General features: G+C 38.1%; 1 protein-coding gene across 1 annotated transcript in view; it reads left to right on the forward strand.

Moving 5' to 3' along the window:
* Positions 1 to 25,350, forward strand: part of LOC131147742 (alpha/beta hydrolase domain-containing protein VTE7-like) — a 73,225-nt gene that overhangs the window by 36,847 nt on the left and 11,028 nt on the right. Inside the window, exons 2-6 of the mRNA XM_058097289.1 lie at positions 19,114 to 19,208; positions 19,286 to 19,383; positions 19,470 to 19,519; positions 19,788 to 19,883; positions 21,881 to 21,970. Of these exons, the coding sequence (XP_057953272.1) occupies positions 19,114 to 19,208; positions 19,286 to 19,383; positions 19,470 to 19,519; positions 19,788 to 19,883; positions 21,881 to 21,970 (429 nt within the window). The remainder of the gene's footprint in view (positions 1 to 19,113; positions 19,209 to 19,285; positions 19,384 to 19,469; positions 19,520 to 19,787; positions 19,884 to 21,880; positions 21,971 to 25,350) is intronic.

A 25,350-nucleotide genomic window follows, 5' to 3' on the forward strand; every position in this document is an offset into this window, starting at 1 on the left:
CAAATATAAATTTTAAACAAAATCATCATTTTCCAGTACTCAGGCTGTTCTGAAAATCATATAGATAAATACTAGGTTTCATATGCTCGTAAATAACAGACTCACCTTAATAAAATACTGATATAATGTTATTCCCCCTTACCTGACCCTCGAAAATAAACCTGCGGGGACCTTACACCGCTCTTGTGGCATCCATGCAAAAGCCCCTGTATCAAAAAATTCCAAACCAATCATCTCAATCCCAGAACACTTCCTAATAATATTCCTTAACCTATTCCCCTCAAATAATCATTAAAACCCAAAACAACCTTATCTTGATTTTGGAGCTATGCCCCCGAACCTCAAACCAAAATTCTACTCTGTTAGATTTGTAAAGAATTGTTCCAGGAATCCTGTGGTGGTTCCCGATCATTGATTTGACTTAAGATTTTAAAAAAATTGAGGTAAGGGTGAGAATTTGCCTTACCCTAAGAGATATGCCTACGTTGTTGGGTGTCCCTCCTTGTGGGGCCCTTGACTTGAGAGCTGCACCATTCTTTAATGTTGTTGGCTTCCCAGAGAAAAGAAACAGCTGCAGCACGTTTTTTGAATTTAGGCACCAAGGTCTCATGCGCAGTGGTTGACCCTTTCTTTATTTCCATTTTTCCTGCTTGCTGCCATTTTGGACTCTCTATTTTCAATACTAGCTCCCAACGCCTACAGCAGCCAACACCTGCAGCTCGCCCATACCTGCACCGGTCATCTTTTCCAGTGCAGCAACCTGCTGCTACCTTTATCTTCGTGTGTCTCCAGCTGCATATTATTAACAACATATTGAGTTATTCTGGTTGTGCTTATTTTGGTTGGTTCTTTGGAGCTTTGTTCAGAATATTTGGTGAGGCATTTCCATCTTGCTACATTTGTTTATACACTCTTGTGTATTTGTAAGGCATATGCTTTTTTGTATCCACTTTGTACAACATATTTGGTGATAGTGGATTTGGACCGCCGTGCCCCGTGGACGTACCTCAACATTTTAGGGAACCACGTTAAATTTCTTGTGTCTCAATTTTTTTATTGTTTGCATTACTCCATTGATTTACTTGTGGGAATTTATTCGTATATATTATATTTTTTCCCAACATACGTCGCTCCTACGACAAATCTATTCCTGTAGAAATATTGGTGGTGGAGAATGGAGTCTGGTATTTTCAGATTTTCGATCGGCCAAATATTTGTCGAGAAATTGAGAAGAGAGAGTGAAGTGGACGGAGTTAGCGCAAGAAAGAGAGTCGTACAGCCTAAGGCTCTGTAATTCCAACTGAATGCATTTCAGTGAAGCTTCTCTAAGAAGCTTTAACCATTTTTTTTCCTTTTCTCTTTTTTTTTTTTACTTTTACCATTATTATATAATAACTTTACATACATATATATATATATATATATATATATATATAGATACGTATATATAACTTAATATATCCTTATTTCAATTTTTTTTCCATACTATTCCTTTTATTTTTTTATTTCTTTAATTAATTTTCTTAATAATGTTTAATTAATTAGTTAATAATAATAATAAATTTTTTTTTGGTTGTTACAAAAAGAAAGATTTTTAAATAGTAAAGAAATTTGGTGGCATGATCAAGATGTCTTAAAAGCTATAAGGACAACGAAAATTTAGTATAAAACATGATAAAAATATAGAAACATGGAAAATTTTGAAAAGTATAAAAAGGCAAAAAAGATGCAATAGAGGTCATTAATGAAACTAAACTTAGATCATCTAATAATTTATATGTTGGATTAGAAACAAAAGAAGGGAAAAGAGACGTATTTGAACTTGCTAGAGCAAGAGAAAGAAAGAGTAAAGACTTAGCAAAAGGCAATTTCATTCATAGGAATAGAATTTACACGAGGGGGAATGAGACATCTCCCCAAAAAAGGCCTGGAATTATCTAGTAAAAACAGCTAAAAAATACAAAAAAAATAATAAATCAGCATTCCAAAATGTTCCTCCAATCTCTATGTAACTCGTGGAAACTAATTCCTCTAAAAAAAAAAAAAAACCCAAACCAGCACACCACAGTGAGGCTAAATACTTAATTTTTTCCCAAACCAGCACCCCATTTAATTTCTTCCCATTGAATATCCTTGCATTACACACTCCAACCATAACCCTCATAAAACTGTGAACATTCCACACCTCCATAGGACTGCCTTGTCCTTTCTCCTACCAAAGCCTTTGAAAGAAATAACTAACAATTCACCAACCAAAGAAGGGCAAATCCAGCTCTATCCAAAAATATGAAAAAGCATATTCCAAATCCTCTATGAAAATTCACAGTGCAAAAGAAGATGAGAAGCTATCTCAGAATTTTTGTAACAGAGCACACATGCCTCGGGAGAGAGAGCTTTCAATGGTCTCTTAATTTGTAGCAAGTTATTAGTATTAATTTTATTGAGCACAAACAGCGAAGTGAAAGCCTTAATTTTTGGAAGACCCTTACCCTTCCGGATGAAACCATAAAGTGGGAAAGAAGAATTGGAGTGAGTCAAGAATTCAACAAAAGAATTACAAGAAAACACTCCTAACTGATCCAAATACCAAGACCGAACATCCCTCCACAATGAAAGATTATTCCTATTCAATAAAGATAAATAAAGAAGACAGTTCTACTATCTTCCTACCATTAAGCGGTCTCCTATAATGGAGATTTTAGGAAACCAATGGACTACTCAAATCCCTAGCAAAGAAAGGTATGACTCTATTTCGCTCAGAGCTTATTTGAAATATATGAGGGAATAAATTGGATAAGGATGCATTACCTAGCCAAGGGTCTTTCCAAAAATGGATTCGACAGCCCTCTCTACCTCAAGTTTAGTGTAAGGGATGAAAGAAGGATAAACCTAAGAAATGGACCTCCATAGATTACACAAAGAACATCTTAAATAAACATTGGTATTCCTCCCATTCTCATCCAATCGAAACTTACTTTTTATTATCTTATGCCATAGGGATGATACTTCTAGAGGGAAATGCCATAGCCATTTAGCTAAAAGAGCCTTGTTTTTAGACACTAACTTCCTTAAATCCAATCTTCCCTCCTTTTTTGACCTACAAACCTTTTCCAAGCTGACTAAGTGGTCCCCGTGATCCCCCCTACTATAGACCATAGAAAGTCTCTCATGATTCTCTTGAGCTAGCTAGCAATCCTTATTGGAATCCTAAATACAAACATGGAATACAACAAAATGCTAGAAAGACAAGCCTGGATCAAGGTTATTTTATCCCTTATAGAGAAAGAGCCCCCTTCAAACTGTCTAACCTCTTAGTCAACCTTTCACTACAGGATTCTAAAAATTTGTTACTCTAGAGTTACACCCCAAAGGGACCCCTAAGTAAGTCATAGGCCACCGAAATGCCACACCCCACTTTAGTGGTCCCTTGCCTCACTCACTCCATTGGTACATTCAAAGCTACTAATCCACTCTTTCCCATATTTATTTTTTGCCCGACACCCTCTGAGAAGTTTGAAGAATCCCCACAATTCTTCTAAACTAAAGGCTATGATTGTCAAAGAATAAAATGGTGTTGTTAGCAAATTGAAGATGAGAAACCACCACTCCCTCTCTCCCTAGTTCTAGACCTTTAACCAACCCCTTCTTAGCAACTCTATCCACCATCCTACTCAACACATCAGCTGCAAGGACAAATAGAAATGGGGATAAAGGGTCATCTTGTCTAATTCCCTTAGAAGTCTAAACCAAGATTTTGACTCAACATTAACGATCACCAAGAACCACACATTAGACATGCAGCCCCTAATCCATCGACGCTAGTGCTTACCAAAGCCCTTCCTCTCAAGGACTTTATCCAAGAAGCTCCAACTCAATATATCCTAGGCTTTCTCAATATCTACTTTAAAGAAAAACCCCTCTTCTAATTCCTATAAACATCCTCCTTCAACTTATTGACCACAAAAGAAAAAGAAAAAGAAAAAGCACTCTGGGCAGTAGAAGTGGTATCAATGAGCACCTCACTCATCCTATTAGCTAAAACTTTAGTGATAATTTTATAAGCACTAGAAACAAGGCTAATAGGTCTAAAATCCTCAACCTTAATAGATTTGGAATTTTTAGCTACCTAAGCAATAAAAAATAGGATTTGATGCTTTTTCTCAAAATTCCATTCCCAAAGAATTTTGCAAAAACTTTCAACAAATTTCCCATGACAACCTCCCAACAATCTTGAAAAAAATGCCATGTTAAACCCATCCAAATATGGGGCCTTATCCTTATCCATACCAAAAACCACCGCCTTCACTTCCTCCTCTTCAAAAGGTCTCTCCAACCTACTTTTTTGATCAATAGAAATAGGATTCCAATCCAACCCCTTTAACATTTGTCTACAATAATCCTCCTCCAAATACAAGTTCTAGAAGAAGTTGGTAAAATAGGATGCAATCTAACCTTGATCACTAGTGACTACCTCTTCTCCCATATCTAACTCCCTAACCAAATTTTTACTCCTCTTGCCATTAGCTAACATGTGAAAGAAAGAAGAATTTCAATCACCTTCTTTAACCTAGTTAATTTAGTTTTTTGCCTCCAACTCCTTAATTCCTGAAAGATCACCTCTCTAGCTCGCTCTTCAAATAGCTCTTCTAATCTCCTGAATGTTCAAGAGAATAGACTCCTCCTCTTTCCTATCTAGAAGGTCCAACTCTCCTAATATTCTAGATTTTCTAATTCTAACATCCCCAAAGACCTCCTTATTCCAAACTTTTAGTTTCTCCTTCAAATGTTTCGATTTTTCATAAATCTAAAACCTTCCCAACCACTTTTCATATCTTTCCCCCCAAGCCTCCCTTACCAAAGGCTTAAAAACACATGATCTAGCCACATGTTCTCGAACCTAAAGGGGGTGGGGCCACCTTGTTGGATTCCAACAAAATAGGAAACTGATTAGAAGTTGTTCTAGGGAGAGTACAATGGGTTAGATTCCAAAACTCGTTCTCCAATTTTCCGCAATAAAGAAATCTATCCAATGTATGAGCAATAGCTATAGCCCCCCATATTGATAAAGTAAAAGAAGCATTATCCAATGGGATGTCTCTCAAACCACAGTCCCTAATTAATGAGTCAAATTTGAGCACTCTTGTAGATACCCCCCCTTATTATTTATGAGAAATCTTACCATATTAAAATCCCCTCCCATTATCCACCTAGGAGTGCAAAATTCATAAATAGAGTAGATTTCATCCCAAAAACTCTCCTAAGATTTGGTCTGTATGGCCTATACACTAACGAAACCCACCATTGACCCCTCCCTCGCACTTCAAATAGCACTGAAAAGGGAAAACCCCCCCTTTATTATGTCCAGTCTAGATATATTATGAGAATCGCACATGACAAGGATACTACTAGAGGCCCACCATGAGAGTTTATATTCCTAATCCTTGCAGCCACCTCCCTAGATACTCATGATTACCCCCTGTTCTATGGTTTCCAATTTGGTATCCTGGCGGAGGACAATGTTTGGGGTGTACTTGACCAACACTTTCTTAATCAAAATCCTTTTTCTAGTCCCCCCCTTTCCTTCTTACGATCTAGCTAGCAATCTTCATAACTTAATGTGCTTACTCCCCTTCCCCAACCCCTTACCTCCCTCATAGTTAATCAAAGAAACAAGGTTTTTTTTTTTTATAGATTTTCTAAACTTTATTTTTCCTTCCCTTGTAATTCCTAGGGCTTAAACCCACCCTCAACAAGTTTTCAACATGGTCTAAAAGTTCTAAACCTAAGTCCCAAAGGAGATTTTGTGGTTCTAGGTTGTCTTTCTCACCACTCTCAAAGCAAACCCCACAACCCTCCTTTATATTAGAAACCTCCCTTTGGCATAAAGCATCTAAAGAAAGAGAGAGTTGAGAAGGAAGAGGGAGAATACCTTTACTAGTTCTAGATGGATTAGGATTCTCCATGAAAAGATCACCCTTTGCAAACACATCCCCCCAACATCGTTGGAAGGAATAACTAACTTAAACATTGAGAAATATTGTGCCCAAGGTTAGGATTAAAAAATAAAGGCCCCTCATTGTTTAAAGCTAACAAATTATTAGAATAATGATTAATAAAATTTATACCTGCTTGTGCATTCTTAGGATCCAACTAAAGACAATCTCTCTCCAAATCCTGTGAGATCTTTAACTATACTTTTGCTGTTAAGGATCTCCTCCCCCTTAGAATCTCCATTGTTTTGAGTAAAAAGTTGAATTAACAAATGCTCTTATGCATTTTCTATACATTTGTTATACCAATAGTTTTCAAACTCAACTATATTGCCAATCTCTTCTTTCGGGTGAAAGTACAACTCTTCTACTTCATTGTCCTCCCTTGTATCTAATAACAAAAGAGATAACTGATTGTTGGTTTCCGTTAGCTCCCTTCTGATCATGGAGATTGCTGCTTTACTACAATCGGTCTCTTGGCCTTTGCCTTCCCTAGAGATTGCTACATTCTATAGACCCAACAGACCTGCACAATCTACTCTTGGTTGCTGCAACTCTTGGACTAAACTCTTCCCGCCATCCCTTATCGGTACAGTAGTTTTTCCTTTGATGAACCACACTGACTTTGATGTCTTATTCCCATAAGTTTTAAGCCCTAAAGTGTCTAGCCCAACCTTATCATATCCTTTATCCTTCCCAAAAGGCCACCTAGTAAATTTTGTAGCCTCCTTTGTGACTTGTCTAGTTTCTCATATTGTGCAGGGCTTCCTATTAGGATAGATCCCACCCTCAATCCATTTGGCCGCAAATAAGAGCCATATCTGGATTAGACCTTATCGCTAAATATCCTCTGGTAACATCGACAAAGGAAAGTATTTGGAACACACTCTTACTTTTCTCCTTTGGCCTAACGTTCGAAGATTCACAGTCTAAGGGGTCATTTGTTGTCAAAAATTACAAAAACAAAAAGCAGAAACAGAATTAAAAAACTTGAAACCAACAACCTATTTGGTTAACGTTTATAAAACTAACAAAAATTAAAAAAATTAATTAAAAATGCTCATTTTCATCTTAAAATCAAATAATACTATAAAAATAAGATTAAAATAATAAAATTACAAATCATACACATTAAGAACAAGTTGCCAAAACAACTGCATAAAATCTAGGCTTTAGTTTTTTCGCAAAAAACTGAAAACTAGCAACAACAAGAAAAAAAAAAAAACTGACAATACAAACAAATTTTTTTTTTATAATCTGTTTATTCACTGTGTAGAAACAAAAATAGAAAACAAAAAATAACAATGATATCAAACAAGCTCTAAGCATCTCAAGTTGCCCTTGTTGCTGTTGGTGGCCTTGTTGGTGGGTGATGAGAATTCCAACCGGGTAGTAAGTAAGGTCCTCTATCCAATTTTCTGATTGCCCTAAGGAATATAGACATCAAGGAGGCACTTTCTACTATCTTCCTTGTCCAACACAATGTAAGATATGTGTCTTCCTATATATTCCATGATACGATAGGTTGCTGACTCCAATCGTATGACTGAGATAACTTTTATCTTTTCTTTGAATGTAGCAAACTCCCCCATCCTGTAGCTATAGAGGAGCTCATGATCTCTCTAGTTCAAAGAGGGGGGAATTGAGTTTGAGGAAGGATCACAAGGCAAAAAAAACTAAGGGTCAGGTGGGTTCTCACGAGTAACAATAGTAACAGAAACCTCTGTGTGTTTTCAGTAATCCCAATGATCAAGCATGAGAACACGTAGGGAGAATATTGTTGGAGGAGAATTGACTTTGATTCAGTCGATTAGATTTTGGTTTTGCAAGAGATCTCCAAGAAAGAAGACTATCAGAGAAGAGTTCACTTTGACTTAGTTGATTGGGTATTGGCTTTGGTAGTAGAGAGCTAGGATGAGGATGAATGGCGTTGAAGAACAGTCTTTAAGGAGTTAATAATCAGCTAAGGTCTGGCTTCGAGAGCAAGAGTTGCACCTCTCTAATTTTACTAGAGCTGAAGAGAACTAGGAAGAGGAAGGGAGAGTGTTGGGGAGATGTTCACCATGCTCGAAAACTTGAGGGACAGTATCGCCTTGGGGAGAGCATCGCACTCAACCCTCCTTTAGTGGGAAAATCAATTGTTTACAAGTCTTCAATTCAGGCTATTAATCAAATAAGTATTGGTTCCATTAAATTGAATAATGAATTATATTAGTATTCTATAATACTTTCTAGAAAATTATTAATATATCTAATTAAATAATTATATTTGACAATGATCCTTTTTAAGTTGCTGCTATATCGACATGGGAAGGAGCCATTTGGAACCCTAATGGCTCAAAGGGCAGTGAGACAAACAAATTCTGGTAAATATAGCTAAATAATGGGTGAATAGATCATTTTTCTCTCTTTATATTCAAATTTGACTTTTGAAAAATACGCTATACTAACATAAAACTCTCTTTAATAATTCTTGCAGTCGAATGGTGGATTCATTATGACATGTGTGATCCTGAGCTCCTAAGAATAGCAATTAGAGTTCTTAGCCAGATCACATCAGCTTGAAACTATGAGCGTAATTGGAGCACCTTTAGCCTCATCCATACGAAAACAAGAATTAGATTAAAGTACATGAGACTACAAAAATTTCTTTTCGTGCATTGCAACATGAGGTTAAAGTTAAGACATACAATGAAAAGAAGCCAACAGGAAATTGAAGATAGTTTCAATCCTATCAATTTGGACTATAATTGAAGATAGTTTCAATCCTATCAATTTGGACTATATTTTTGAAGAATATGATCCTTTCAGTCCATGGTTAGAGGAGAGAGAGGCACCATAACTCGAAGGTCCGGACAATTCAAATTGGTTAGATAAAGAGGTTGGTGGTACTGTAGAAGGAGGCGATCAACCACCAATAAACGTGTATGATTCAACTTCAAACCTTGAACGTACACAAAGTGATGACAATCTTGGTTTAAGCCCACAAAGTGATGATGATGGTGGTAGTGGTACTGGAGCTAGGGTTAGGGGTAATGGTGGTGGCGGTGGCGGTGTAGAATATGAATATGGGTATGACATAGGGACATCATTTGTAAGGGATACATATCCTCCTAGTCGTTATGGACTACATGATATACCTAAAAATTATGACTTGGGTATTCCTCCAGGGTACCAATCTTCACAACCCAAGAGAAGGAGTGCTACTAGCAGTGACCCGAGTGAAAGTCATAGCGCACAAACTAGAAGAAGTCACCAACACTGATATCGTGATTCTGTTGAAGATTCATATGGTGTGATTCATAGTTTTGGCAACTTTGGTTTAGATGATTCATCGTCACAATCATATGGATCTCATCCAATATATCCACCATCTCAAAATTCTCGACACTATGATCGAAATTATGCACCTCATCTTTATCCTAGTGGGTCAGGAATCTCAGAATCTAGTGAGTCTTCTTCTACACACTACCCAGAGCCAACCCCAGCCCAACTTCTAGATATTATTCAGTATATGGTCGAGGAGATTATACACCTCCTATATCAGTTAGATTTTCACCACCAGTAGATTTTCAGGAGTAACAACGAAATAACGTAAACATGGGTTTATTCAGCTATGTATTTCCACAAGAGTGGGGAGATAATTCCCAACACCAGTCTCAAGATAGAGATGTAGATTATGAAGACCCTCCACATCATTCTTTTTGGTGGTGACAATGTGACATGTGCTATGTTATAAATTTGTAAAATTGTATTCATGTATTCAACTATTGATATTTGATACCAATTATTTTTCAAATTCATCTACCTGTATATTGATTATTAACTCATTTTTAATAACTTTGTGTCTTTAATTAATTGATTCTTCATTTTAATTACATTTCTACATCTTTTTACCCATTAAAGTAATGAAAACTATAAAAATAATATGCCTTTTTTTTTTTTGGTAAACAGCACACTGAAATTAATATAAAAATCATATGTTCTATTAAATAGCATTTGTAGGTTGAATAAAAGCTGTCAAAATTGATTAAAAATCATGTATTAATGGATTTCATGCTTATTTTTCAATTTTGGCATGGTTGTGCATGAATGAAAAAAATTCACGATTGTTACGCCCGCTTTCGGTTACGTAACACCCGTGTCTCCCATGTCCTACAACACCCACGACCGCGATTTCGAACCATGTTTAGGAGTAAGGATTTCAAGAATTAAATTAGGGATTTTTTGGATTTTATATTTTGTTTTGTCTAAATTCATACAAATTCAATGTTTAAAATTTTTACTCCCAAATTCAAAGTCCAAAATCATTTCTTTCTAAATGTAGAGTTGGATCTACTTAGTATTTTAATAGTGTTAATATTTTCTTTCTTGATTTGGTATTTTTTAAAATTAATTATACATATTGGGGGGGTAATTTAATATATTTGAAGTTGAGTTTGTGCATGAAAGTGCAGGGAAGAGTTCTGCTATGTGTGTGGAAAGGTCTCTTGTTTTGGTTGTGTATGCAGCTATGATGAACTGTTAAAATATCAATCCAGGATATCCTTGTAAATAAAATACAAATTAGGAAAGTGGGTAATTATGGGGGATTTGATATTATTCATTAGGAAATTTGTTTCCTTGTTTAGAATAGGTAATTGTATTATATATTGGTTTGCACATAAGAATAATAGATGAAGAAAATATTTTTCCCAATCGTTTCTTCTTACATGGTATCAGAGCTAGGGTTTCTTAAACCCAGCTAAACGATGGCTAATAGCGGAGGCTCTGCCTCCTCTGCAAACATCACCGGTGACTCAGAGGTTACATCCGGTGGTGGTACGAGTAGACTGGATAACAAAGTCTTCCCACTCTCATTGGAAAAACTAAATGGAAAAAATTTCCGTGAATGGGCTCAGTCCATGAAACTGGTGATTGAAGGAAAAGGGAAGCTTGGATACCTTACCGGTGAGCGGAGGACGCCAGACCCTTCCGACGCTGTAGCCTTACAAAGATGGAGGTCCGAAAACTCCATGGTCACGGCTTAGCTCGTCAACTCGATGCAACCATCGATCGGAAAAATTTATATGTTCTTGCCAATGGCGAAGGAAGTGTGGGAAGTCGTACGTGAGAAGTACTCCGATGTCGAAAGCTACTCGCAAATCTTCGACATCAAGACCCGATTATGGCAGATGAGGCAAGGCGAGAGAGGTGTTACCGAGTATTTCATGGAGATAAGTCATCTCTGGCAGGAACTCGATCTGAGCATCGATGAGGAGTGGGAGTGCTCCGGCGACAGCACTCGATACCGGGGGAGGCTTGAAAACGAGAGGGTCTTCGAGTTTCTTGTTGGCCTGAATCGAGAGCTCGATGACGTGAGGGGGCAGATCCTCGGCTGGCGACCTCTCCCTTCAACCCGAGAAGTCTTTGCAGAGGTCAGGAGGGAAGAGAGGAGGAGATGGGTGATGCTGCGCCCCAAAAATGAATTCGCTGGGCTGGACCCAGCTGTACCCGTATTCGCCCAAAAATTAGATGGGCTTCACGCTGGGTCGGATGCCTTAGCTCTTATATTAAAGGGCCTAGGGGGACCAAGTCAACGACCGCAAAAAGGAAAAATATGGTGTGAACATTGCCGAAAAACAGGTCATTCAAAAAATACCTTTGGGGAGATTCATGGAAAACCGGCAGATTGGAAACCGAGACAATACCAAAAAAATCGTGGGTACCAGGCCAACACTGACAGATCAACTGAAAGATCACAAGGAGAGAACAACAATACCCCGTCCAGCAGTGCATTCAGTCCTGAACAGTTGGATCAGTTATATAAGATGATTTCATTAATGCAAACATCGGGTCAGTCTTCCTCTGGTTCCCTAGCTCACAGAGGTAATCATCTGTTAGCTCTAAAAACCTCATCTTGTTACAAATGTCCTTGGATAATTGATTCGGGTGCATCCGATCATATGACTGGGTCTTATCAATATATTTCATCCTACTCACCATATGCCGGGAATTTGAGGGTAAAAATTGCAGATGGCTCTCTCTTACCAGTTGTTGGAAAAGGAAGTATTCGAATATCTGATTCCTTAACTTTACAATTGGTTTTACATGTCCCCAAGTTATCATGCAATCTATTATCTATCAGTCAGTTAACAAAAGATTCGAATTGTTCCGCTAAATTTGTTTCCTCTCATTGTGTTTTTCAGGACCTATCATCGAGGAAGACGATTGGCACTACTAAAGCGTATGAGGGACTCTACTACTTTGAGGAGGCAAGTTTGAGTGAACTATGTAATACTGCAATTTGTGATTCTGCATCTACTTCTAGAAATAGTGAACTTTTATTATGGCATTCACGGATGGGTCATCCTAATTTTCACTATTTAAAACGTTTGTTTCCTTCTCTTTGTTCAAATAAAATGGCTTCTGAGTTTCAATGTGAAGTATGTGAGCTTGCTAAACATCGTCGTACTTCTTTTCCCTTATCCATATACAAACCATCTCGCCCATTTGCCATGTTTCACAGTGATGTATGGGGTCCCTCACGTTCCCTAAATCGCACCAATACAAAATGATTTGTGACCTTTATTGATGACCATACTCGTCTTTGTTGGGTCTACTTACTGAGAGACAAAATTGAAGTCCGCTCCATTTTCATCACTTTTCATACCATGATTCTTACACAGTTCCAGACTCATATTCAGATCCTACGTACTGATAATGGTACGGAATATTTTAATACCATCCTGGGAACTTATCTTCAAGATAATGGGATTGTTCATCAAAGTTCTTGCGTGGATACCCCACAACAAAATGGGGTTGCTCAACGAAAAAATAGACATGTACTGGAAGTAGCCCGGGCATTAATGTTTACTACCCACATGAAACATTATTTTTGGGGTGATGCCATCTTAACAGCCACACATCTCATTAATCGAATGCCAAGTCGAGCACTCTTATTTGTCACCCCTCTTTAGAAATTTCAGGAACACTTTCCTACCTCTCGACTCCCTTCCAGTCTCCCACTGAAAATTTTTGGTTGTACCGCCTTTGTTCATATCCATGCACACCATCGCGATAAATTGGATCCTCGTGCCATTAAATGTGTCTTTCTTGGTTATTCACCTACCCAAAAAGGCTACAAATGCTATGATCTGATCTCAAAACGACTGTTCGTTGGTCTTGATGTCACTTTCTTTGAAACCACTCCTTACTTTCCAAAGCCCTCTCTTCTGGGGGAGAAATGGGGTGAAGATCGGTCCTTTGATCGTTTTACCACTGAATCTGTGGTTACTCTAGTTACTCCATTCCCTGACCCATCTATTGAGTCTTCCATTACATTACTTCCCGACTTGCCAAACACAACTGAACACTTACCCTCAGGGGGAGATGCAGGAGAGCAAAACAACGCAGACATACTGGTTTACTCAAGAAAGCCGAAAACAAAGGAGAGGGAGAATCTCATACCTGAGGCACTAAGAGCGTTGGAACCGGTGATAGCTCCGAATGATCATGAGCCCTTGCCTTATCCTGATCTGGTAATTGAGTCTTCCTCTGATAATTCTGCACCTGATGATATCAATTTACCTATTGCAATCAGAAAACAAACCAGGTCATGTACTCAATACCATTGGTCGAAATACATGTCTTATAAAAGCTTGTCTACAGGATATCGTGCGTTTGTCACTAATCTTGACAGGATGAAAACACCAAAAAACATTCAGGAAGCTCTAGAAATACCAGAATGGAGAGAGGCAGTCATGGAAGAAATGCGAGCCCTAGAAAAAAATGGAACGTGGAATTTGACAGACCTACCGAAAGGGAAGAAGCCAGTGGGTTGTAAATGGGTCTTCACAGTGAAATGTAAATCTGATGGAACAATTGAAAGATATAAAGCTAGACTTGTCGCAAAAGGCTTTACACAAACCTACGGCATTAACTATACTGAGACATTTGCACCAGTGGCAAACCTAAATACAGTTCGGGTTCTCTTGTCCCTAGAAGCCAATTCAGATTGGCTACTACAACAACTTGATATTAAAAATGCCTTCTTAAATGGAGAATTAGAAGAGGAAGTTTACATGACTATACCACTTGGATTCAGTAGAGCAGGTGAAGAAAACAGAGTGTGTAAACTAAAGAAATTGTTACATGGCCTCAAACAATCTCCTAGAGCGTGGTTCGACAGATTCGCAAAGGTACTAAAGAATCAAGGGTATCGACAAGGGCAATCAGACCATACACTATTCTTCCAACAGTCTGAAGGAGGTAAAAGATCAATTCTAATAGTGTATGTCGATGATATAATCCTTACTGGTGATGATACTGTAGAAATGGAGAGATTTAAGAAGGTTCTGGCTACTGAATTTGAAGTTAAAGACTTGGGACAGATGCGGTATTTCTTGGGCATGGAAGTGGCAAGAACGAAAAAGGGAATTAGCGTTTCTCAACGAAAGTATGTTACTGACCTCCTAGTTGAAACTGGCATGTTAGGGTGCAAACCCAGCAAAACCCCGATAGAAACAGTAAAGACGGTTGAAGATTGTGGAAAACCAGTCGAAAAGGAGAGGTATCAGAGATTGGTTGGCAAGCTGATCTACCTATCATATACTAGACCAGATATTGCATTTGCAGTCAGTGTAGTAAGTCAACACATGCATTCACCAAAGGAAGTTCATTTAGATGCTGTATACAAGATCCTTAGATATCTCAAGGGATCCCCGGGAAGAGGACTCTTCTTTAAGAAATGTGAAAGTAAGGAAGTAGAGATCTTTACAGATGCAGATTGGGCAGGATCAGTGGAAGATAGAAGGTCCACCGCAGGATATTGTACATTCGTTTGGGGAAATCTCGTCAGTTGGAGAAGCAAAAAACAGAATGTGGTGGCTTGTAGTAGTGCTGAAGCTGAATTCAGGGCAGTCGCCCAAGGGATTTGTGAAGGATTGTGGTTACGAAAACTATTGGAGGAATTACAGTTACTGGTGAACCTTCCTATCAAAATCTACAGTGACAATAAGGCAGCTATTAGCATCTCTCTTAATCTAGTCCAACATGACAGGATTAAACATGTGGAGGTGGACAGACACTTCATCAAAGAAAAAATTGAAGAAGGAATTATATGTATGACTTATGTGCCAACCGAGGAACAAACTGTAGATATCCTCACTAAAGGGTTGGGAGGACAGAGCTTTGATGATCTTATTAGCAAGTTGGAGATGATTAATATTTATGATCCAACTTGAGGGGGAGTGTTAAAATATCAATCCAGGATATCCTTGTAAATAAAATACAAATTAGGAAAGTGGGTAATTATGGGGGATTTGATATTATTCATTAGGAAATTTGTTTCCTTGTTTAGAATAGGTAATTGTATTATATATTGGTTTGCACTTAAGAATAATAGATGAAGAAAATATTTTTCCCAATCGTTTCTTCTTACATGAACCCTTTAAGTGTTCCTTGGCACTTAATGTTCTTCTTATTCTTATGTCTTTACTTATTGTTGATAGTCATTTTTTGACCAAAAAAATAATAATTGAGCTATTTTTCAAGGTAAAAATAAAAGAAGAAAATTCTATACAGTGGTCGATCGACCACGTATGGACAGTCGATTGACTTCTTTTCCCACACTTTTTATTCGTGCACACGCAAAGCAGTTGGCACCAGCCTGATGGGCAGTTGACCGACCTCTTAAGGGCCATCGACCGGTCTAGGCAATTTTCAATTTTTTGTTGTTTTCTTGTAATTGTTTGATTCCCTTGGTGTTGCCACGTGTCCTTGATTGTTGATAGGTCTTGCAATGGTCAGGGCCATGTTAGCTACCCTGTCTTGCTCAGGGTATTTTTCTTAGTTAACTTTTTGAATTTTAAATTTGAAATATATATTTTTTCCCCTCAAGTGTTTGGTATATATATACGCCAAGTTTGGGGAATTTTGGGGCATACATGCAGTGGGGAAGGGCAGCATTTTGGCATTAAGAAATGGAGACTTCACAACACATTCTTCTCCTTGTCCAAACTTTTGATTTTGTATTACCCATTATTCTCTACCATTTCTCTTCGTTCCATCCCTTTTTTACCATTTCGTAGTGAGATTAGTGTTTTCCTACAGTCCTCATGTGGTTAGCACTTTAGGTCAGTACCCATACTCATATCCTTAAATTTTATAAGTATGCCTTGTTTAATGTTTTCATGAGAACATATGTTATTGCACGTGTTGTACATGTATGTTTTATGATGTTAGAATTCCATATTGGTTTGTTAGATGGTGAGATATAATGTAATAAATGTTTATATGTTTCGAATTTAAGTGTCTTTGGTGTAGCTTTTCAAAGAGAAGCATGTAGTGTGTGTTGATTGCATGAAAATTTCATGAAAATAATTTGTTGCTTATAGCCGGTCGATCGCCCTCAAGAGTGCAGTCGACTAGTATTTTTGGTTCAGGCGATTACCCGCCCATTAAGATGTGGTCGACTGGCCAGTCTAGAGGCCATTTTTTGGCCTAGTGACGATTGACTTCTAGAATTTCTTGATGTTTATGAGATTATATAATTTCTGTGATGTTGGATTGAGTCTTCTGGATTAATGTTTGTCAATTTTATGGGTTTTCTTCTTAAAAAAAATCAAAAATCATTATTTAAAAAAAAAAAGAGGTTTTTAAAATGTTCATGAAGTGACTTTTGAATGGATTTTAAAAACATTCCTTTTTTGGAAAAATCAGCTTTTTCAAGCTTGGGTGCTTTTTCAGGTGTTATGGTTTTTCTTTCCAAAAAACCAAAAGTTTCTCCTTTTTGAAAATTCATATTCAAAGATACTATACATGACACGGCTTTTGGATAGATTAAAAATATTTTTCTAAAAAATCAATGTTTTCAAGGTGTTGCAGTGTTTTCAACGTTATTTTTGAAGAAAAAACAGAAAAAAACTCAAAAAATGTTTTTAAACTCAATTTGAAAAATATTTTTTTTGGGAACTACAATGGCTTGATCACTCTCTGAGGGTATGTACATAGGCAACCCATATTGGTAGCCAAATTTCTAAAAAGCCCAAAAAAATTTCTCTTGTCATGTGTTTTGCTAAAAAATTGAAAAGAAAATAAAAATGCATAGGTAACAAAGTAGTGAGCTCTTCATGAAGATTATGCCCTTGCATAGACCCCATTCATAGTAAGGTTGCGGACTTATTAGCTCGTCAGGGAGAGGAAGGCACCACTATGAGATATCTGGAGTTTGCTTCTTTACCCCATCTAGTTAGAGGCATGATACGCCTTGAAAAATTTGGTCTTCCTAATTTAAGAGTCTAATGTGTCGTTTTGTATTCATTTCGTTTTGTTATATTTTGGTTATCTGTTTTTAGCTTGTTTTGCTGGAACCACGGTATTCCTCCGCCATAAGTTAGGGGTTTTCTAGTAAAGAAAGGTGGTGCTGCCCTCTTTTATAATAATAATAATAATAATAAAATAAAAAAAATAAACCCCATTCATAGGTTTAGGACACTTGAAAGAAATCAATCAAAGAAATGTGCAGTGTCGATACTGCAAGAAGTACGACCATATGAAGAGGGAGTGCCGGAAATTGATGAGAAAGAACATGAATGCTCGCTGTAGTCTGAACGATGATGGATGGGTTTTGGACTCTGGAAGTTCAGCTCATGTTTGTTTTAAGGAAGAATTTTTCCATTCTTTCAAAGAAGTTCACGGTACAGTATCACTCGGTGATGGATCTTCATGCGATGTCAGAGGGATTGGATTTGTGAAGCTGAAGATGCCTGTTGGAGCACTCCGTATTTTGGATGACGTAAACATCGTTCCAAGGATGTGAAGAAATTTGATCTCCCTTAGTCGGTTGGATTCTAAGGGTTGTCAAATCTCTGTCGTAGGTGGAGCTATGGAGGTTCCCGACGTGACTCAATGATATTTATTGGGAAGGAGTCTCATGGGCTATATCAGTTGATGGGAACCATAGTGGTTGGTGGTTTGACCTTGGATGATGATAGTGGCACGTCGTCAGAAATGAACAAACAAGTTCGGTTTGCCGATGAAGAAGGCTGTGCTGATTGTATGGTTTAGACATTTGAACCAAATTATGAAGATTTGCCTTGATCGAGTTCGTATCAAGGTGGAGCTTTGAACTTGGGAGTTGATACTCGCCAAGGTGGAGATTGTTAGGGTGTGGTTCGTATTGGCGTTGGCAGCCACACCACCCGGCCACAATCATTGACACTGGAAATCGACGACCACCAAACTCTGCCTACCATGTTGAATTGCAGCCACCTTCTGTGACTTTACCCCTCCCATTTGTGTATATATGTGCAATGTATGTGTGTGTAATTGTGTGTGGCAAGATTGTGAGTTGCGTGTTGTGGTGTGTGTAGAGAGAGGGAGTTGCAGAGGGTGGTGTGGTGGTGTGCAGAGTAGTGTGAGGCAGAGTGTGCGTTGTAGAGAGAGAGAGAGAGAGAGTCAAGTTGAGGGCAGTAGCCTCCTCCTCCTTGTAATTCTCCCGGTTATAGTGGATTGTGTGTTTTCCCGTGGACGTAGGTCACAATGGACCGAACCACGTCAAATCTGGTATTGCATTGTGGTCGTGTATTTTGCTCATGTGCGATTGTTGTTCGTAGATCAACCCGCAACAATATCTATACTTGATTTTATAAAGACACTTAAGCCCTAAAACTTAACTCAAACAACCATGTTGAGTAACCTTTTATCATCAAAATGAGATTAAGCCTTGTTAGGCCACAAATACTTTTCTTCTTCTGCCTGTTACATCTCTGTTAGTGTTTGGATAACTGAAAACAAGTGCTATGCTTGACTCTCGACTGGCGAATGAAAGCCATTGCTGGAAGGGTTGTTGTATCCTGGAGGTGGAATCGCACAAGCCTTCTGCACCATATCAGAGAGGCAAAATCTACCCTAAGGGCAGTGCTCCGTACACCTAAAACAATAAGTCCTTGTGTTTTATTTCCTGCATCCTGGTTATTGTATATTGAACTTAACAGTTACATTGAATTGTAATTCATTACCTTATCTTTTTCTAAACCGATTCAAGGCGTTTAAGGTCTACATACTTATAAAAGATCGGACTAGGTTGAAAATATCATATTATTACCTTTTGACCATTGTGGTTTGCATGTAATAATTGCAGACTGGATTCTCAGACAACTGTATTATGAGTAGTTGTGTGAAGCCGCTGACTCAAAGAGAGGACAATCCAGCAGTTCTCCTCCATTGTTTTGATAGGTTTGTAGCATAATGCAGGATATACTATTGTTACAAAAATGTATTCCCTGTTAAGCTGTGTTCATTCTATTGCATAGCTCTTGCTTAGAATGGAGACGTGCATTTCCCTTGCTTGAGGAGGCTGGTATGGAGGCTTGGGCCATTGACATTCTTGGATGGGGCTTCTCTGATTTAGGTTCTTACACCTTAGCCCTGTTTTAACTACACATGTTATACATTTCTTATCCATGTATCCTTGAACTATTTTCATACCTTTACTAGAAATGCTTCCACCTTGTGATGTGGCATCCAAGCGTTACCACCTCTACCAGGTACTTTCGTATATCCGTTAAGCTTTGATTCTTGGAAATGTTATTTTGTTCACTCAAACCTGTTAATTCTCTGCATTTCTGGAAATGCTTTGATACATTTTCTGCATATCTTGACAGCATTTATTCATGATATTTATATATTTTGATAGTTGGTTGCATTCAGGCCTGAGAATGTGGGTAGATTGAAAATCTCATGATGGAAGATGATAGTAGAATTTTGTCCCTTGAGATTAGAGACTGATTTGATTTTATCTTGACTGTAACATAGTTTTGGAAGTCCTACATAAAGAGGCCAATGATATTAGTTGGACCGAGCCTTGGTGCTGCAGCAGCCATTGACTTTGCAGTCAAGCATCCGGAAGCTGTAAGTATATTCCTTCAGTTTTGCAAACTATCGGGATGCATACACTATGGACGGTTCGTGTAAAATGTTACAGCTTTACACTTTTAAGCTCATTTTCTTTAATCTTTTTGTATTTTCATATCAAAATATTCATGCTATTCAGTTGGTTGTTGGTTAAGTTTTTTGGACCTGCCAAATGGTGTAAACCAAGCACTGATAATACAATGCTCAAATGGTAAATCTAAAAATGGTTTTTGTGGAATTCTGGCACTACTATGTATCAAGTCTTAGAAGTTTTATGAAATTTGTTTTTACTTGATTGAGTTGGGATTTATCAAGTGTATTTACCCTGCATTTTCGGGAGCATGGAATTAAGACTTTGGATTTGGATTTGTGTGGATATGAAAAAAGTCAATACTAATTTGTGTTGTGTTTTATCCAAATCCATACAAATCCAAATCCAAGCTTTGAAAACCATGCTCCCAAACACTACCTTAGAAGTTCTATGAACTTTATATTGAATTGATTGAGTTGGGTTTTATCAAGTGAATTTAGCTCTATGAACTTTGTTTTTACTTCATTTAGTCAGTCCTTAATTTAATACATATGCTAACTGTGATCAAATCCTTCAATTTGTAGCCTGAAACATAGGTTAACGGTCATCCTATTTCAATTTTTAAGTTAGAAAATTTGGGGTTTGAATTTGAATCCACAAATCTAATCCATAGATCAAAAGTTTTGGGGGCTGTGAATAGTTTCAGGAAAAAAGGCTGATTAGCCTATTCAACAGAATCAACAAACAATATAGACAACAAAACAGTCTCAGCAAGAGAACACAACAAACAGAAAAAACATCTCAGTTTGCTGATGTAACATCACTTCCTTTTGAGCACTGCAATCTGACTTCCTGAGCAATTCTCATACTTAAAAGGTGAGGATGAAAAGGATTATTATTATCAAATGCCTGAACATTTTCTGGCTGTCCAAGTGCAATAGCAGCAGCTGTCCAAACCAGCTTACAAATAGCATCAGAATTAGAATTTCCTTTTCTTGACAACCAAGACAGATTTGAATCTCATTCCATATGGACCCTCAATATATTCATCTTCAGCATAGCATCCTTGTAGATTTGTTTCGTTGTCATTGTAGGCAATCTATTCAAAATAGCCGACCATGCAATAATGGAAATTTTGGGTACATTTGTATTTAGCCCATAAGATATTACTCCAAGGAACAGTGCTACCTCTTCTTATAGCATGCCAAGTACTGTAAAGAAAACTTCCTATTTGTATTTAAACTCCATAGGATTTGATCCTCACATTCAGAATATGGAGTGCAGTCAGTGTGTACCTCTATTGAATTCATATTAGCAGCTAATCTTCTGTTCCAAAACCAGCTTCTTCCATCAATTATAGAATTAACTTTGTCAAACTTTTGAAGGCCAAACTCAGTAGGCAAATGCTTTCAAACTCAATGGGCAAATGCAGTCCATATTATGATACTCAATTAAGGGGCTACGATGGTGCCAATATCATAAAATAGGAAAGTTGAATGCCCATTACCTATTTTATACTTGATATGCTGGTAGGCAGTTTGTCTCTTTTTTATAAAAAAAAAAAAAAGAAAAAGAAAATTTAATGCCCATTACCTATTTTATACTTGATATGCTGGTAGGCAATTTGTCTCTTTTTATGAATCATTCTCCAAGACCATGCAGAGTCTGATGGAAACTGAATTGTTTTAGTCCCTTAGTTTTTCTCCATCTGTTCAAAGATTATTATAGCTATGTGGTTGATGAGCTGAAGCCAAGGGGATATTTTGTGCTAATTGATCTTAACAAACAAATGGCAGTTACTAATTGCATGTGCACATGTACTAGAAAGAACTTGTGTCCAATGCAGGCAAATATTTTTCTGCTTCATCGCAGTTGTGTTCGGCCTGCTCTGTGATATGGTTTCTTGGAAAATTCTGTTCATTTCCTGTTCCCTAAAATGATATTTTTTTAAAATGCCCTCCAGGTTGAGAAGCTGGTACTGATCAATGGAAGCGTATATGCAAAAGGCACAGGACGTCTAACAAAACTACCTAGAATGGCAGCATATGCCGGGGTTAGTCTCTCTATTCAAAGTCTAGCTCTTGATGGTCATAAATGTTAGAAAATCATCTCTTCTTTTTTAATGTTATGCACATACCTATGACAGAGATTCATACTTCAGCGATTGCGTTTTATATGACAAGATATAAACCTGCGGCTGTAAAGGCAAATCTAAAATTTTAGCAATTTTAATCGTCATCCAAGACAATGAATTTCCAAGAATTTCTTATTTTTAAAACTAAATTCCTGGCCTTTTTGGACCTCTTTTTTCTATTGTAGACACGTCATTTTTAACCATGAGATCATTTTATAAATTTCAAAAATATTGGGGCCTCTGGTGCAGTTTGTCAAAATTGGCAGCCCCAGGATGCATAGGTAATTATGAAGGGTTTCTAAGTGGTATTTGGATGTCCAAGACAAGGGAACAAGTATATGACTCGGCGATGGGCCTGGATCAAGGAATTGGTGGGTCAAAATAGCCCAAATGAAGGAAGAATCAGCAGAGCATGTCACTGAGCGGCACCTGCTGCTGCACCAAGCCCTGCACCGGTGTCTTTCATCACTTCGCACAATTTGTGCCTTTTTATTAAATTTAGAGGGATCCCTGGCCCTTACGAGCTGTTGGATTGCCCGAGTAGAACGGAAACTTTTCACCTAGGTGCTCCGTGCTCCATTAGGACACCTAGGATTTGGAAGAAAAGAGGGCACCAAGGATTAGAGAAGAAAGAGGGCATCAATCATTGATCAAGTTTGTTAAAAAATATGTTTATTTTTATTTATTTATTGTGGTTTTTATCACAATCGTTGGATCGTCTCTAAAACCAACGATTGTGTGGTATCATATATATGTTTGTAATTCATGGGAAAATATAGAGATTGCCTGTTATTTTGTGCAAGGAGAGGTAGAGAGGGGTTCTTTTTAGGAAGAACTTTTCTTCAACGGGATGAAAGTGAAAAGATGTACAGGGGATTTGGGATTGGTAAGAGACTGACTAGATCTTGTACTGCCATCGTTTCATGGTGAATTTTTCTCTAGGTCCATGCTCTGTGGACGTAGGTAACCTTACCGAACCATGTAAAATCTCTCGTTTCCATTTTTCTGTGAATGGTTTTTATGTGATTTATTTTGTTTATCGGAAGATTAAAATTGCTACGCGTCAACAAGTGGTATCAGAGCCAACAGTTCGTAACTCTGGGTTAGGGACATCGTAAAAGTTGAGATGTGAAACTAATTTTACTAACGTGCTAACAGTTGGAGGACCAAGTGTGTGACCGAGGCCAATAAGGATCATCTAGGTCTGGGACAGATTCAAATAGGGTTAAGACGTGGGAGGTAGGATTAGTTTAGAAGTACATGAAATGCAATCCGAGACACATAAGGTGTCAGTGGTAAGACCCACTTGAGCAACTGTTGGGGAATTGGGCTTACTCCCATAAGGGAGATGGTTTCCGTTCAAGGGAGAGCGGTTGGAACTCACAAGTAAGGGGGAGATTGTTGAAAATTCCACTTGTGAGCTTTTCCCACATTGAAAAATTAGAGTGGATGATGGGTGCTTATATATACATGGTTGGACCCAAGACCCAATAGGCTTAAGCTTTTAGGTCAAGTTGGTGTTCACTCATGTGTATCAAGCCCACCCATCGGCTCCTTGGTCCTAACAAGTGGTATCAGAGCACGGTTTTGATTAGGTGCATATCTGATAGATCAGATCAAATTGAAAGAAATTTTTTGGATCTAAAGCCGCGGGAGTGCTCAAGATCAGAGCAGTTCGTTCAGATCGGATTGAGGCATGTGAAGATTCAGATCAGGTGCCAGAAAATTATTTCAGAATTTTTCAATTGAAGGAGGATCATTTTTCAATTGAAGGTGTAAAAAAAAAAATTCAGAAGGAAAAAAATTTTCGTGGATGAAGAACATGATGAATAGTGCTAGAATTAGGTGACAGACCCGAATTTAGAATCGGGTCGGAGCACTGGTTGAGGTGCGAATCCTCCCCGTGGAGCGCTGACGTCACGCTTACGCAAAAGCTAACGCAGGCACCGTTGCTGAGGTCATCCTAACAGGTGCTGACGTCATTGCTAACATAAGAAGAGAGAAAAAAAAAAATTTAATGGCGAGTACTTCGATGGCCAAGTTCAAGGTGGAGCCCTTTAATGGGAAAAATAATTTCAGTCTGTGGCAGAGCACTGTGAAGGATGTGTTGGTCTAACAAGGACTGATTAAGGCACAGTATGGGAAAGACAAGAAGCTAAAGACCATGTCAAATGATCAGTGGTAGGAGCTGGAAATTAAAGTTATAAGTACCATTCGCTTAAGTTTAGCTCCAGAAATTAAAACAGCGTGTTGAATGAAACATCACCAGCTGAGTTTTGGAAAAAAATGGAGAATATTTATATGTCCAAGTACCTAGTTAATAGACTGTATTTGAAGAAATAGTTGTATCAGCTGAGGATGGCTGAGGGCATAGAAGTGAGAGACCACCTCAATTCTTTCAATAAGATAGTCACGCAGCTGCTGAGTATTGAGGTAAAAATTGAGGAGGAAGATAAAGTACTGATTCTATTGGATTCACTTCCTAGTTCACTTGATACTTTGAAAACCATACTACTGTTAGGTAAGGAGACTCTTACAGTTGATGAGGTGACAACTGTCATTCTGAAGAGTGAGAATTTTTACAAACTAGATCATCTAGGACATAGAGAATGGTTGGTGACTAAGGGTGAGTCTAGCCAACAGCGGGGCAGGAGTTCTAGCAGGAGTAATTGGAATAGAGGGAAATCTCGATCCAAGTCCAGGGGTAAGAGTGGGAACTGGAGGAGTGGTTGTTTTTATTGTGGAAAGAAGGGCATATGAAGGAGGACTGTCTAAGGAGGAAAAGAGATTTAGAGGAAAAGAATAGGAAGAAGACTGAGCATGTAGAAACCCGAAGAATTAGGGTACTTAAATAATAAAGAGGGAGAAAAAGGAAATTGTAAAGGAGGTCACAGCAGGTCCTCGTCGACAAATGCGAAGACTTATTGGGATCGTCGACGGGGACATGTGTTTTGTCGACGAGAAGTTACCGAGAGGCTATTTTCAGCTCTGAATTTCGTCGACGAGGAATGAGCATTCGTCGACAAATTTCCTTCGTGGCCTTATCGACGAAGTGACGTGGCTCTTCGACGAGTGCAGGTGTATAAATAGCCTAAACTCCATTTTTCAGCAGAAATTACGCGAAGGATCACTTTCTCTCTCTCTCTCTCTCTCTCTCTCTCTCTCTCTCTCTCTCTCTCTCTCTCTCTCTCTCTCCTGTTCGTCCCCTCTCCCTTCTCTCTAAGATTTTGAGTCGGTTTCTTGCCAGTTCGACGATACGAGGCTGCCACAACACTCCTGGGAAGTTTCTGTCCAAGTCT

The sequence above is a fragment of the Malania oleifera genome, chromosome 1 (assembly GCF_029873635.1).
Source record: "Malania oleifera isolate guangnan ecotype guangnan chromosome 1, ASM2987363v1, whole genome shotgun sequence".
Classification (NCBI taxonomy): domain Eukaryota; kingdom Viridiplantae; phylum Streptophyta; class Magnoliopsida; order Santalales; family Ximeniaceae; genus Malania; species Malania oleifera.